Source organism: Salmo trutta, chromosome 23 (assembly GCF_901001165.1).
Source record: "Salmo trutta chromosome 23, fSalTru1.1, whole genome shotgun sequence".
Taxonomy (NCBI): Eukaryota; Metazoa; Chordata; class Actinopteri; order Salmoniformes; family Salmonidae; genus Salmo; species Salmo trutta.
The window spans coordinates 26,706,689-26,722,252 of record NC_042979.1 but is presented as its reverse complement, the minus strand read 5'-3'; the positions used below and the strand labels follow the sequence as shown (position 1 = coordinate 26,722,252).

Genomic DNA, 15,564 nt, shown 5'->3' with positions numbered 1-15,564 from the left:
CTCTAAAAGAGGCTTGAGGAAACAGGTACAAAAGTATCCATATCCACAGTGAAACGAGTCCTACATTGACATAACCTGAAAGGCCGCTCAGCAAGGAAGAAGTCACTGCTCCAAACCACCATAAAAAAGCCAGACTATGGTTTGCAACTGCACATGAGGGCAAAGATCATACTTTTTGGAGAAATGTCCTCTGGTCTGATGAAACAAAAATAGAACTGTTTGGCCATAATGACCATCGTTATGTTTGGAGGAAAAAGGGGGAGGCTTCCAACCCAAGAACACCATCCCAACCGTGAAGTACGGGGTGGCAGCATCATTTTGTGGGGGTGCTTTAATGCAGGAGGGACTGTTGCACTTCACAAAATAGATGGCATCGTGAAAAAGGAAAATGATGTGGCTATATTGAAGCAACATCTCAAGACATCAGTCAGGAAGTTAAAGCTTGGTCGCAAATGGGTCTTCCAAATGCACAATGACCCCAAGCATACTTCCAAAGTTGTGGTAAAATGCTTAAGGACAACAAAGTCAAGGTATTGGAGCGGTCATCACAAAGCCCTGACCTGAATCCTATAGAAAATTTGTGTGCAGAACTGAAAAAGCGTGTGCGAGCAAGGAGGCCTACAAACCTGACACAGTTACACCAGCTCTGTCAGGAGGAATGACCTAAAATCCACCTGTCACGTCCTGACCAGCAGAGGGCGTAATTGTGTTAATTTTGGTCAGGATGTGGCAGGGGGGTTTTGTGTGTGTGAATGGTTGTTGGTGATTGGGACTCCCAATTGAAGGCAGGTGTGTTGAGTTGCCTTTGATTGGGAGTCCTATATAGGAGTGTGTGTTTTTCTTTGGGGTTGTGGGTAGTTGTTTGTGATCACTGCTTGTTTAGCCTGTCACACTGTTGCCGTCGTGAGTATTGTTTTGTTTGGTTTTCCAGTGGATACTTTACTTGTTTTTTTCATCAACAAACATGAGTATCCACATTCTCGCTGCGCCTTGGTCCATTCCTAACGACGGTTGTTACAGAACTACCCACCACCAAAGGACCAAGCAGCGGAAGAGGAGGAAGCCACAGGAGAACAGGGTGGATGAATGGACATGGGAGGACGTCCTGGACGGCAAGGGATGCTACACCTGGGAGGAAATCCTGGCCGGAAGGGATCGCCTCCCATGGGAACAGGTGGAGGCACTCAGGAGAGTGGAGGCAGCTGGACAGAGGAACCAACGGGAACGTTATGCTGGAACACGGTTGGGTAGGAAATCCGAGAGGCTGTACCAGCGCCCGCATGTGCCAGGGTGAGGTGAGCATCGAGCCGGAAGGGGTGATGCCAACCCTGCGCTCAAGACCGCCAGTGCGCCTCGAAGGTCCGGTGTTTCCCGCTATACGCACTAGCATGGAGGTGCGTGTCTCCAGGCTGGCACGTCCAGTACCAGCCCCACGCATCAGGCGTCTAGTGTGTCAGCCCAGCCTCGCCAGTCAGGAGTCGCCAGAGCTGCCTGCCAGTCAGGAGTCGCTGCCTGCCAGTCAGGAGTCTGGCTGCCAGTCAGCTGCCTGCCAGTCAGGAGTCGCCAGAGCTGCCTGCCAGTCAGGAGTCGCCAGAGATGCCTGCCAGTCAGGAGTCGCCAGAGTGGCCCGACTGCCCGGGTCTGCCAGAGTGGCCCGACTGCCCGGGTCTGCCAGAGTGGCCCGACTGCCCGGGTCTGCCAGAGTGGCCCGACTGCCCGGGTCTGCCAGAGTGGCCCGACTGCCCGGGTCTGCCAGAGTGGCCCGACTGCCCGGGTCTGCCAGAGGTGCCCGCATGCCCGGATCTGCCAGGGTGCCTTGCCTGTCCTCCGGCCCAGCCCGAGTGGCCCGCCTGTACTCCGGCCCAGCCCGAGTGGCCCGCCTGTCCTCCGGCCTGCAGGACGTGGAGCGAGGTCCACGTCCTGCACCTGAGCCACCTCCAGGAGAGGTGGGTTGGGGAGGGAGGGTGTAGCACAGTGCCGTCGGTGACGGCAGCCACCCTCCCTCCCTCCCTTATTGTGTAGGGGTTATTGTTTATTGGTTTTGTTGAGGTATTGGGGATTTTGTTTGTGTTTTCTTTTTTTTAGGTGCATTCCGGGGTCTGCACCTTGAGGGGGGGGTACTGTCACATCCTGACCAGCAGAGGGCGTAATTGTGTTAGTTTTGATCAGGATGTGGCAGAGGGGTTTTGTGTGTGTGAATGGTTGTTGGTGATTGGGACTCCCAATTGAAGGCAGGTGTGTTGAGTTGCCTTTGATTGGGAGTCCTATATAGGAGTGTGTGTTTTTCTTTGGGGTTGTGGGTAGTTGTTTGTGATCACTTGCTTGTTTAGCCTGTCACACTGTTGCCGTCGTAAGTATTGTTTTGTTTGGTTTTCCAGTGGATACTTTACTTGTTTTTTTCATCAATAAACATGAGTATCCACATTCCCGCTGCGCCTTGGTCCATTCCTAACGACGGTTGTTACACCACCCAACTTATTGTGGGAAGCTTGTGGAAGGCTACCCGAAACGTTTGACCCAAGTTAAACAATTTTAAAGGCAATGCTACCAAATACTAATTGAGCGTATGCAAACTTCTGACCCACTGGCAATGTGATGAAAGAAATAAAAGCTGAAATAAATCATTCTCTCTACTATTATTCTGATATTTCACATGCTTAAAATAAAGTGGTGATCCTAACTGACCTAAGACAGGGAATTTTTAATAGGATTAAATGTCAGGAATTGTGAAAAACAGAGTTTAAATGTATTTGGCTCAGGTGTATGTAAACTTCCGACTTCAACTGTACATATGAGTAATGCAAAATATGTAAACATGATTAAAGTGACTAGTGTTCCATTTATTAAAGTGGCCAGTGACTTCAAGTCTTTTTATATAGGCAGCAGCCTCTAATGTGCTAGTGATGGCTGTTTAACAGTCTGACCTTGCAATAGAAGCTGTTTTTCAGTCTCTCGGTCCCAGTTTTGATGCACCTGTACTGACCTCGCCTTCTGAGTGATAGCGGGTGAACAGGCAGTGGCTCGGGTGGTTGTTGTCCTTCATGATCTTTTTGGCCTTCCCGTGACATCGGGTGCTGTAGGTGTCCTGGAGAGCAGGTAGTTTGCCCCCGGTGATGTGTTGGGCAGACCGCATCACCCTTTGGAGAGCCCTGCGGTTGCGGGCGGTGCAGTTGCCGTACCAGGTGGTGATACAGCCCAACAGGATGCTCTCAATTGTGTATCTGTAAAAGTTTGTGAGGGTTTTAGGTGCCAAGCCAAATTTCTTCAGCCTCCTGAGGTTGAAGAGGTGCTTCTCCACCACACTGTCTGTGTGGTTGGACCATTTCAGTTTATCAGTGATGTGTACACCAAGGAACTTGAAGCTTTCCACCGTCTCCACTGCGTTCCCGTCGAGGTGGATAGGGGGGTGCTCCCGCGGCTGTTTCCTGAAGTCCACGATCATCTCCTTTGTTTTGTTGACATTGAGTGAGAGGTTATTTTCCTGGCACAACACTCCCAGAGCCCTTACCTCCTCCCTGTAAGCTGTCTTGTCATTGTTGGTAATCAAGCCTACTACTGTTGTGTCATCTGCAAACTTGATGATTGAGTTGGAGGCGTGCTTAGCCACGCAGTCATGGGTGAACAGGGAGTACAGGAGGCGGCTGAGCACGCACCTTTGTGGGGCCCCAGTGTTGAGGATCAGCGAAGTGGAGGTGTTGTTTCCTACCTTCACCACCTGGGGCGGCCGGTCAGGAAGTCCAGGACCCAGTTGCACAGGGCAGGGTTCAGACCCAGGGCCTTGAATTTAATGATGAGCCTGTAGGGTACTTTGGTGTTGAATGCTGAGCTGTAGTCAATGAACAGCATTGATACATAGGTATTCCGCTTGTCCAGATGGGATAGGGCAGTGTGCAGAGCGATTGCATCGTCTGTGGATCTATTGAGGCAGTAAGCAAATTGAAGTGGGTGTAGGGTGTCAGGTAAGGTAGAGGTGATATGATATGACTAGTCTCTCAAAGCACTTCATGATGACCGAAGTGAGTGCTATGGGGCGAGGCACTAACACCCTGCAGTGTGGAGACTCCGCAGACACAAAGAGAACCCAATAAGGCCTGGAGAGGAAAAGCCTCTCATCTCACTCTCCATAATGCAGCCCTGGAGCTGCCAAGGCTGAGCTGATCAATTCCTATTCTGCAGCCGAGTGGAGAGCCACCGCCAACTGCCTCATGTAGATGGCTTTGGTCTGAAGACTGAATAGGAAGAAAAGATACAATTTCTCCCAGGGTCTCTCCAAATGCTTGTCAAAAGATAGGGCTGTGATTGACAGCTCAGTGAGATCAGAGGTGCCCCCCCCCCCCGGGCTCCCTCTAACACCAGGCAGGAAGTAAACAGCAAGCAGCCTTATCGGGACCAGGCAGGAACCTAAAGGAGGGGGCTCAGTGAGATTAGGGAGTGTTCAGAGTAGCGCACACCTCACAGGACAGAGACAGGTAGTCCACTCCTAAGCTCTGAGGCGTAAACTATACGTGACCTTATCTTTACCCTCGCTACCCAGAAGCCTCTGGGGTGCTCTGAGGAGGAGGAAGGGGAAAGAGGGGGGTGAAAGGGATTGTATCTGCATTTGATGCCAAGTGAAATTCAATGTCACTTATTTTCAACTCCTAGTCGAAATGGTATTTCCTTGATGGGTCCAGCTGGGGTTAAAATGGTTGTCAGGGGTGATAACTTGTTGGGATATTTTCATACAGATGTGTTTGAGACATGAGATTTTTGGTGTGCAAGGAAATCACAAACTAGCAGGTGCAAGAACACTGACTCCTGGTGGCAAAAAAACGTATTGAAGCCTCTTTGAGAAAAGTCAACAGTATTACATTTATTGTGAACATGTTTTATCTGTCGTGCCATCTCAGCCTTGAGTAATAGCTTGGTGAAAGTCTTGACAGCTAAGTCACAGCTATGGGCTCTCCATAGCAGGCATTGGTCATCTAGACTCTCTATTTGTCAGTCTTGTTCTATCTGACCACATGCCAAACAATGGCAGATTGCCTCTACACTGAACATTTAACATTCACAGCTTTAACCAGTCACACAGGAAGGAGATGGTGTCATGCTTAAGCGTAAAGACCCAGAATGGAGAAGACACGGCTCTGTCTGCTGAGCCAGTTGCTCAGGGCCATGCTGCAATCTGCAGGGCTGTTCTGAAACTGAAAGCCTATTCCTGACACATCATGTCCTCCCCTGTAGAGTGTGCAAGATGAGCTAAGGCCGCATGCTGGGCAGAGGGTATGTGTGTGTTTGTATGTGGGAATGTGTGTGTTTGTGCATGCTCATGTGGGGGTGTGTGTATAGTATGTGTGTGCGAGCTTGCATACATCCATGCGTGAGTTTGGGTGTTAAAAAGTGGGAGAGATAGCGTGAGGAAGAGGTGAAACAGGATGAGAGATAGCGTGAGATGAAGCGGTAGAATACAGTTATTTGTATTGCTTTGGTACTATATTCACAAGTACCGTAAATTCCGGACTATAAGCCGCAACTTTTTTCCCAGGCTTTGAACCTCGCGGCTTAAACAATGACGCGGCTAATATATGGATTTTTCCCGCATTCCATTTAAAAAAAACAAAAAAACATTCTGTGACGTGCTCAGTTTTTTGCCGCCATGAAGCTTTCATTAGACCAATGAAATTGCCGAACGGGTTAAGGTCAAACAACTTTTTTGTTTACTGTTTAGATTAAATCGAGCGCTCTCAAACTTCCCATCATTCTGATTACGGTAGTCATTTTGTCACCCTCATCATGGCAAAGACACGGAGAAATGCATATGATGCAGCTTTCAAGTTGAAGGCGATTGATCTGGCTGTTGGAAAAGGAAATAGAGCTGCTGCACGGGAGCTTGGTCTTAATGAGTCGATGATAAGACGTTGGAAACAGCAGCGTGAGGAATTGACTCAGTGCAAAAAGACAACTAAAGCTTACTGCAAATGTTTTATTTTTTGTTACAAGCCGTGTTTCGTTAAAGCCTATTTATTTTTGTTACAAGCCGTGTTTCGTTAAAGCCTGCGTAAAGTTCATTTGTTTCAATGTACCGGTAGGCACCTGCGGCTTATAGACATGTGCGGCTTATTTATGTTCAAAATAATATATATTTTTTAATTCAGTGGGTGCGGCTTATATTCAGGTGTGCTTAATAGTCCGGAAATTACGGTATGTGTTGAATTTGAAAAACTCCAAACTGGTAAAACTTGTAACGCAGCCAGTCTTATATTGAAAACATTTCATTGTGCATTCACTTTGTTTGTAGACATCTTTCACCACACAACCATTAATCCAAAATATAAGTGTACTGTGAAATATACACTGAGTATAAAAAATATTAAGAACACATGCTCTTTCTATGACATGGACTGACCAGGTGAATCCAGGTGAAAGCTATGATTCCTTATTGATGTCGCTTGTTAAATCCACTTCAATCAGTGTAGATGAAGGGGAGGACAATTGAAACATGGATTGTGTATGTGTGCCATTCAAAGGGTGAATGGGCAAGACAAAATATTGAAGTGCCTTTTAACGGGGTATGGTAGTAGGTGCCAGGCGCACTGGTTTGTATCAAGAACTGCAACGCTGCTGGGTTTTTCACGCTCAACAGTTTCCCGCCAAAAATGGTCCACCACCCAAAGGAGATCCAGTCAACTTGACACAACTGCGGGATTCATTGGAGTCAACATCGGAAATAATCCCTGTGGAACGCTTTCGAGACCTTGTAGAGTCCATGCCCCGACCAATTGAGGATGTTCTGAGGGCAAAAGGGGAGGTGCAACTCAATACTAGGAATGTGTTCCCAATGTTTTAGTATACTCAGTGAAATGAGTACATTGGTTTAATCACCAAAACACAATATAATTATATCTTCTTAATTTAGTTATTTTAACAACCAGTTAATCCAATAGCAAAACATGAAAGATACATGTTTCAAAACTGCCCTTTGAATGTATGATTCTACAGTACTGTAAATTACAGTACATTACACTGTTTTCACATTAGGAACACTTGCACTACCCATTAAAATTGACTGAACATTACATGTCCATAATTTCTATACCATGTGTGATCAAAGATGTGATTATTGAAGACATCTTTCACAATGTAAATGAAATAAATTAAAGAAATGTAATGTTTAGAAGGCACTACTTTGTATCAAACCTGTCTTGAACATTTGACCATAGGTTTTTATTGAAATTACAGTAAATATGCTCATTGTTCTGGATTGAAATCACCACATGCCTCATCCATGGCCTGATGGAGGGTGGTGCTCTCATGTGGATGGCAATCATACATTTTCCACCTGTAATGCAATCGTGTATTGTATTTTACAGTATTGCATTGTAATGATGTATTGTAGTGGTCCTGAATGTGGCTCAGTTCGTAAGAACATGGCACTAGCAACACCGGAGTTGTGGGTTCAGTTGGGGTCACATCAAACATGTGTGGACTGCTGACACTTTGAATAAAAGTATCTGCTATGTAAATGGCATACAGAGCATTCAGAAAGTTTTCAGACCCCTTAACTTTTCCCACATTTTGTTACGTTACAGCCTTATTCTAAAATTGATTAAATCATTTATTTTTCTCATCAATCTACACACAATACCTCATAATGTCAAAGCAAAAACAGGTTTTAGAAATGTTTGAAAAATTAATAAAAAATAAAAAACAGAAATACCTTATTTATTCAGACCCTTTGTTAAAAGACTCGAAATTGAGCTCAGGTGCATCCTGTTTCCATTGATCATCCTTGAGATGTCTCTACAACTTGATTGGAGTACACCTGTGGTAAATTCAATTGATTGAACATGATTTGGAAAGGCACACAACTGTCTACATAAGGTCCCACAGTTGACAGAGCATGTGAGGGCAAAAACCAAGCTATGAGGTCGAAGGAATTGTCCGTAAAGCTCTGAGACAAGATTGTGTCGAGGCACAGATCTGGGGAAGGGTACCAAAACATTTCTGCAGCATTGAAGGTCCCCAAGAACACAGTGGCCTCCATCATTCTTAAATAGAAGAAGTTTGGAACTAACAAGACTCTTCCTAGAGCTGGCTGCCTGCCCAAACTGAGCAATTGGGGGAGAAGGGCCTTGGTCAGGGAGGTGACCAAGAACCCGTCACTCTGACAGAGTTCCAGAGTTCCTCTGTGGAGATGGTAGAACCTTCCAGAAGGCCAACCATCTCCGTAGCACTCTACCAATCAGGTCTTTATGGTAGAGTGGCAAGATGGAAGCCACTCCTCAGTGAAAGGCACATGACAGCCCATTTTGAGTTTGCCAAAAGGCACCTAAAGGACTCTCACACCATGAGAAACAAGATTCTCTGGTCTGATGAAACCAAGATTCAACTCTTTGGCCTGAATGCCAAGCATCACATCTGGAGGAAACCTGGTATCATCCCTACGGTGACGCACGGTGGTGGTGGCAGCATCATATTGTGGGGATGTTTTTCAGCAGCAGGGACTGGGAGACTAGTCAGGATGGAGGGAAAGATGAACAGAGCAAAGTATAGAGAGATCCTTGATGAAAACCTGCTCCAGTGCACTCAGGGCCTCACACTGGGGTGAAGGTTCACTTTCCAACAGGAAAACAACCCTAAGCACACAGCGAAAACAACGCAGGAGTGGCTTTGGGACAAGTCTCTGAAAGTCCTTGACTGGCCCTGCCAGAGTCTGGACTTGAACCCAATCGAACATCTCTGGAGAGACCTGAAAATCGCTGAACAGCGACGCTCACCATCCAACCTGACAGAGCTTGAGAGGATCTGCAGAGAAGAATGCGAGAAACTCCCTAAATACAGGTGTGCCAAGCTTCTACCCAAGATGACTCAAGGCTGTAATCGCTGCCAAAGGTGCTTCAAAAAAGTACTGAGTACAGGGTCTGAATACTTATGTAAATGTGAAAGTATCAGTTTTTTATTTGTAATAAATTTGCTAAAATTTCGAAAAACTTGTTTTTCCTTTGTCATTATGGGGTATTGTGTCTAGATTGATGAGGGGAAAAAACTATTTAATACATTTTAGAATAAGGTTGTAACGTAACAAAATGTGAAAAAAGTCAATGGGTCTGAATACTTTCTGAATGCACTGTGTATTACGGTATTACAGCAGTGTGACCCCCCCCCATCAAAAAGATGCTAGCAACTTAATTTTGGATACATGTTTACTGAATAGGGGACGTTCTGGATCATTTATGTATTGGTATTTTATTGTATCACTGTAGGAGCTAGAAACACAAGCATTTCGCTGTACCTGCTCTAACATCTGCTAATCTCTGTAACGAATAATCTTTGATTTCTGATTTTGTCAATATCAGATAAAAAAAATATATAGTCATCAAAGCTGTGGCTATATTTTGATTTGTTTAACACTTTTTTGGAAATTCCTTAAATTAACTTTTAACAAGACACACCTGTTAATTCAAATGCATTCCAGGTGACTACCTCATGAAGCTGGTTGAGAGAATGCCAAGAGTGTGCAAAGCTGTTATCAAGGCAAATGGTGGCTACTTTGAAGAATCTCAAATCTAAAATATATTTTGATTTGTTTAACACTTTTTTGGTTACTACATGATTCCATATGTGTTATTTCATAGTTTTGATGTCTTCACTATTATTCTACAATGTAGAAAATAGTAAAAAATAAAGAAAAAACATTGAATGAGTAGGTTTGTCTAAACCTTTGACTGGTACTGTAGGTTTACCAAATGTTTAAGTGATCATCAAATGAGAGCAGTGAGATTAAGTCTGTTGAGTCTATAAATGTCTATTAACAAAAGAGAAGATAATCATATCAAAAGTAATGTGCTAATTGCATTGTGAAAGGCAATTACTTCATATGAACATGTGAAACATTAATTTCTAGATGAAACACTGATTAAATTTGGTGAAAAAGTGTTGTACTTAGTCTATTGAAAATGTGCATACAGTTTTGAAACAACTGCCTTTTTGATGATCTGTTTTGAGTTTTGTACTAAGGGTTGTGAAAATGTACGATATACTTGTGAAAATTGCACCAAAGCGAAGAAGGCAGCCTGGTTCTCTGTGCCATGTCTGTGTGTCGTGTCTCACCTGCTGCTGTCCTCCTGGTTGATGACCATGTACATCTCCCAGGTAGTGTCCTCAGCTATCCCCCCATGGGGCACCAACAGACTCACACCTACACAGAGAGAGAGAGAGAGAGAGAGAGAGAGCGCGAGAGAGAGAGAGAGAGAGAGAGAGAGAGAGAGAGAGAGAGAGAGAGAGGAAAATAGGAGATGGTCACGAGATACACACACACACTACGCTCTCACACCGCCCCACATTCCTGTCTCCTGTCCCTTGTGGCACTTTTATCTACTGGCAGGTTAGATTGGCACTCTAGAGAGTAATTGTTTGTGGGCTCCAGTGTCGGTGGTAGTGTGTGTGTGTGTGTGTGTGTGCGGTGCACTGTTGACAGCATTGATTTGAGAGCCCCAGAGGCCCTGTCTGGCCGTCACCTCTCTGGCTGTCACCTGCCCTAAATAGACCTGACAGCCCAGCAGGTGTGTATGTGTTCCCCTGGGTGTGTGTGTGCTTGCATGTGTGTGAGTGTGTTACAACGCCCTTATGAACAACAAACCTGTATTGGGGACCACCAGCCTCCCACCCGCGTGTCCCAACACCCCGGACGTCCTGAGAGGGGGTCTGGAGGGCGTAGACGGTGCGTGGGGGGCAAGGAGGCTCTTCTCCCTCCTCCCTCTAAGGGTCCCCTCCACCCGTACCCCACTGTAGTCGGGTGCCAGCCCCCGGGGGAAGGTCTGGGGGTGGGCTTTCTGGGCGTGGTACTCGGCCCCCCTCTCTGACACGCCCAGGGACACCATGAAGGAGGAGTGAACTTTGACCTTGAGGTCGGGCAGAGGGTCGAAGAGCGAAGGCTCCTGGGAAATTAGTTCTTTATCCATGGAGTCCTGGAAGCAGATGGGGCTGGTGTACGTCCGTGACACTGTCAGGTCCGGCTGCAGGGACGAGCTAATCAACAGGGGGTTGCCTGGAGAAGAAAAAGAGTCCCAGAGGAGTCAGATACTGTACTTTTCCCAGAAAACACATCTGTTTAACAGACTGGAGGTGTATACAACTCTTCTACATGCGTTTTCATCAGGGTTTTATCATATGATGGTATACACAGATGAACACTGGGCCATTGGTGGTAGCTGACAGCAGCATGCCAACTATTGGTTACCCATGGTTGGTGTACTATTGGGCTGCTAGCGGCATCGGACACAGGTCCGATATTAGCTTGCCTACAGTGGTGGGCTAACTGTTAGTCTCCAGTCATCCAATATGTGACACACTGAATGTCAATTACAGCTGGAGGGCATGCCTTGGCAACATTTGTGTCAAAATAACTTCCTGGTCCAAACGGCGACCATCTCTTCACCATGGCAACTGGGGTGCTAAAAACACCTCACCATGACAACGGGAGGTGCCACAAAGTCCTTGTCACAGCAATAGAGTTGTAACAAAAGCCTCTCCATAGCAACGACTAACTGTGTAAAACTCTCTGCTACTGGCTGGACTAGAGTGGGAGGTGAAGGAGCTAATGAGATTTCATACTTGGTGTGTGTGTGTGTGTGTGTGTGTGTGTGTGTGTGTGTGTGTGTGTGTGTGTGTGTGTGTGTGTGTGTGTGTGTGTGTGTGTGTGTGTGTGTGTGTGTGTGTGTGTGTGTGTGTGAGCGTGCGTGCGCGTGTACGTGTGTTTGTGTGTGTGTGGTGTCTGTGTCTGTGTGTGTACGTGTGTGTGTTATACTTGGGAAAAATTCTTCATCTTTTCAACTTCAAGCTTTGTAGCTACTAAGAATACAGTAAATGGTGTACCAAAGCTGGGTAAATGGTTGAGCAGATGGGAAAACTGAGACTTGGTGGGACCCTAGACCTTCACATGTTCATCCAAGCTTAAGCTAGCAGATCACAGGACCAAGCTAACTGGCAGTTAGCAGGCAGTTAGTTCCATTTAGACTGTATCTCTTCTCAGCTCCATGGAGTTTGCTTGCATCTCCTATGGCACTCCATTCAATATAGCTCACTACTTGGCTTGAGCCCTATGTGGACTCTATATAATGTCCTGTAGGGTTCTGAACAAGAGTAGTGCACTATTTATTTTATTTATTTAACCTTTATTTTATCAGGGAGTCATACTGAGACCAAGGCCACTTTTACAGATGAGCCTTGAATTATATAAATTACAGAAAATACACATATCAAAATATAAATGCAAGCGGAAAGAAAAACACGTTCATAAAAAACAAACACATTCATCAGCAATAAGGTCCTGTCACGTCCTGACCAGTAATAGGGGTTATTTGGTATTATAGTTTGGTCAGGACGTGGCAGGGGGTGTTTGTTTCATGTGGTTTGGGCTATATATTTAGGTAGAGGGGTGTTTGGTTTATGTGGTTCGGGGTTTGTTAGTCTATGTTCTATGTTAGTTTTTTCTATGTTCTATCTAGTCTATTGTAGTTCTTTGTTTAGTTAATTGGGGTTGACCTTCAATTGGAGGCAGCTGGTTATTGTTGCCTCTGATTGAGGGTCCTTAATTTAGGGGTTTGTTTTTCATGGGTTTTTGGTGGGAGATTGTGCTTGTTTAGCTGTGTGCCTGACAAGACTGTCCAGTTCGTTTGTGTTTTTGTATACGTTTATTGTGTTTCCCTTCTTCACCCAATAAAAAGAAGATGAGTATATATTTTCCCGCTGCGTCTTGGTCTTTACCCTACGACAACCGTGACAGGTCCTCAATCTGCTTTCTGAGTTACCCTGGAGGCACCAGAACATCACATTTAAGAAAATGTTGAAGATTGTTCCACAAATAAGGTGCAAGAAAACTAAAAGCTGAATTACCTGAATTACCTAACTCAGTAGAGACCAAAGGAATTTTCAGAGTACAGTATATACTGTAGACTCCTCTCCTGTTGTGTAGGCTACACTATGAGAGGGCTGTGTATAACCCTGTGTTTGTATTACCCAAATTCTCTGGGAGGAGAAAGGCCCCAATAAAATCACAGCTTTCTTCTTCCTGCTGTGTGATCAATTCTATCACTCCTCTCTGAAGAGGCTGTCGCCAAGCCGTGTCACAAGCATGGAAATAGGGATCAATCTTTGGGTCGACACAGCACCCTTTTTCTCTCTCAATTTTTCCAGTGACGCAACCGTCCAGATGCTCTGTTCAACACAGGGCATTATTACTATGACTGTGTCTGACCGTATTGGAGGTACAGGAGCAAGAGGATAGATTGTTCATTTTTGGTGACTCCATACAGATGTAGGCTCTTAATCCTGAAGCAACAGGAAATGTGAATTATTAAGTGGATTATAAGTAATGGACATTTTTGTAGGGGTTGATACAGGACAGTTCTCATGCAACAGGGTGACCAAATGTAGATCAGACATCTATAGTTATAGAACAGATAGATATATCTCTGTGGGTGACTCAATATTGCAGATGCTCTTTTCAACGGAGGTCATTACTATTACTGAGTATATGAGTCAGAGCCATAGGAGCAGGGTCGTGATGATACATTCACTTCTCCGATGGTGCTGTCATCCCTCTCTTTTAGGTAGAGAAGGGGTGGGGGTGCTGAACAGTGGTGGGAGGAGGTGTGTGTGAATGTGCGCGTATGTTTGAGATTCTGTCTGGAAGAGGGAGCGAGACCATGAGAAATGAAAGCTGTGTCTGGTCTCTGCCCCTCTCCACTCTAGACAGGATTGGAGAGAGAGAGAGAGAGATCATTTACACAGTGCTGCCACCACCCTACCGAGTCACTGAGCAAACCAAACTCCACCTTGCTGTTGGACACAAGGACTTCTTACAGTCAAACTAAATGAAGAATGAAGAAATGAAACACACATCAATTGAATGGAGCGCAAAGTAACCACCAAGGACGGTCAGTCACACAAATCGAGCTTCTGTTGGACCACAGTAATGTTTGTGTCTTCAGCTTTGTATGTGTGTAAGTGTGTGTTTCTTTCTGCTTCAGCTTGGCAAGTGTTCTTGTGTGTGTGTTCAGCTGTTTGCATTTGTGTGTGCCCCTTCCTGCCTCATTTTATCGAAAGTTCACATGCATATGTGTTCAGCTGTGTGTGTGTATGTGTGTGTGTGTGTGTCTGTCTTTCTATCTGTGTGTTCTCTGAGCTCACCTTGGCGAGCAGTCTTGAAGCTGAAGGACTGGAACCCCCCGGTGAGGGCGGAGGAGTCGATGACATCCACGCCGTACTCGCTCTGGTTCCTTCGGTAGAGGGTCACTGCCACAATCAACACCACCACTGTCACCACCCCCGCCGCCAGGCCCGAATACAGCGCCACGTCACTGCTTCCCTCCAGACCTGGGGGAGAGAATGAGAGAGCGGGGGAGAGAGAGAGACAGAGAGAGAGGGAGTAAGTGAGAGATAGTTTAATCAAAGCATAACCATCAGAAAAAGAGACAAGGTATCAACTCAAAGCTACTGTATATTGATATTGAATTCAGTAGTTATTGCCATGTTATGATGGTGCTACATGTCTCATGATATCTACATTTATTGCCATGTTATGATGGTGCTACATGTCTCATGATATCTACATTTATTGACATGTTATGATGGTGCTACATGCCTCATGATATCTACATTTATTGACATGTTATGATGGTGCTACATGCCTCATGATATCTAAATGTATTGCTATACTGGCCAGACTTATACAACTTTCACGGCTGTACAAAGTTTGCACATCTTTTTTAAATAAGTGTAATTAAAACGCTTCGGGAGCGGCACAGTAAAGTCTAGTTTACTCCAAACTTTCACAGTAACATCTCTCAAGGAAGAATATTTTTTTGGGGGAAGAAATTGTGCTTCTCCTTAAAACTTCTAAGCTTCTCCTATAACGTTATTAGCAGGATTTATTTTTAGGGGAGAGGCAGTCCAGGTTTCAACCTGCTTCCTTCCGTGACTTCATTGTTTTCAATTTCCTGTCTCCTCACGCCGCTGTGGTGCGACACTTCCTCCATTTGCAGCCTGTTAACGCACTAATGAGGAAGCTTGCTAGGACTGCCGTCCTAATCACTCCAGCACCTGACTGGTGTGTCACACACACACACACACACACACACACACACACACACACACACACACACACACACACACACACACACACACACACACACGCACACACGCACACATGCACTCAGCACACACACACCACATCTAACTAGGATTGTAATCAAGCCCAGCCACTGGCTGTCATCTCAAAGGGCTGTTTGGCTCTGGCATCACTCAGGTGGCCCTCTGCGTTCTGTTGGGATAGTGTGACAAGACCAATTCATTAAATTAGCTCATCTACAATGGTTACGTTCTATCTGGTCTCACCAGTATGCCACAACAGATAACAAAGAGAGAGAGAGAGTGTGTGTGTGTGTGTGTGTGTGTGTGTGTGTGTGTGTGTGAAGAAAAGGACTGCTGGCTTAGCTTGTTCTCCAAAGATAATGAGATCTGCAAAGGAATGGGACTGAGAAAATCGCTAAGTAGCCTGAAGCTCCAAGAAAAGGAGCATTCGCC

At 45.5% G+C, this 15,564-nt stretch overlaps 1 protein-coding gene across 2 annotated transcripts in view; it reads right to left on the bottom strand.

The window, feature by feature from the left end:
* Positions 1–15,564, bottom strand: part of LOC115159677 (netrin receptor UNC5D-like) — a 314,803-nt gene that overhangs the window by 22,696 nt on the left and 276,543 nt on the right. For both annotated transcript variants that reach the window (XM_029709631.1, XM_029709632.1), the window contains 3 exons: positions 14,170–14,355; positions 10,619–11,026; positions 10,090–10,177 (listed from right to left, as the gene is read on the bottom strand). In XM_029709631.1, coding sequence (XP_029565491.1) covers positions 10,090–10,177; positions 10,619–11,026; positions 14,170–14,355 — 682 coding nt within the window. The remainder of the gene's footprint in view (positions 1–10,089; positions 10,178–10,618; positions 11,027–14,169; positions 14,356–15,564) is intronic.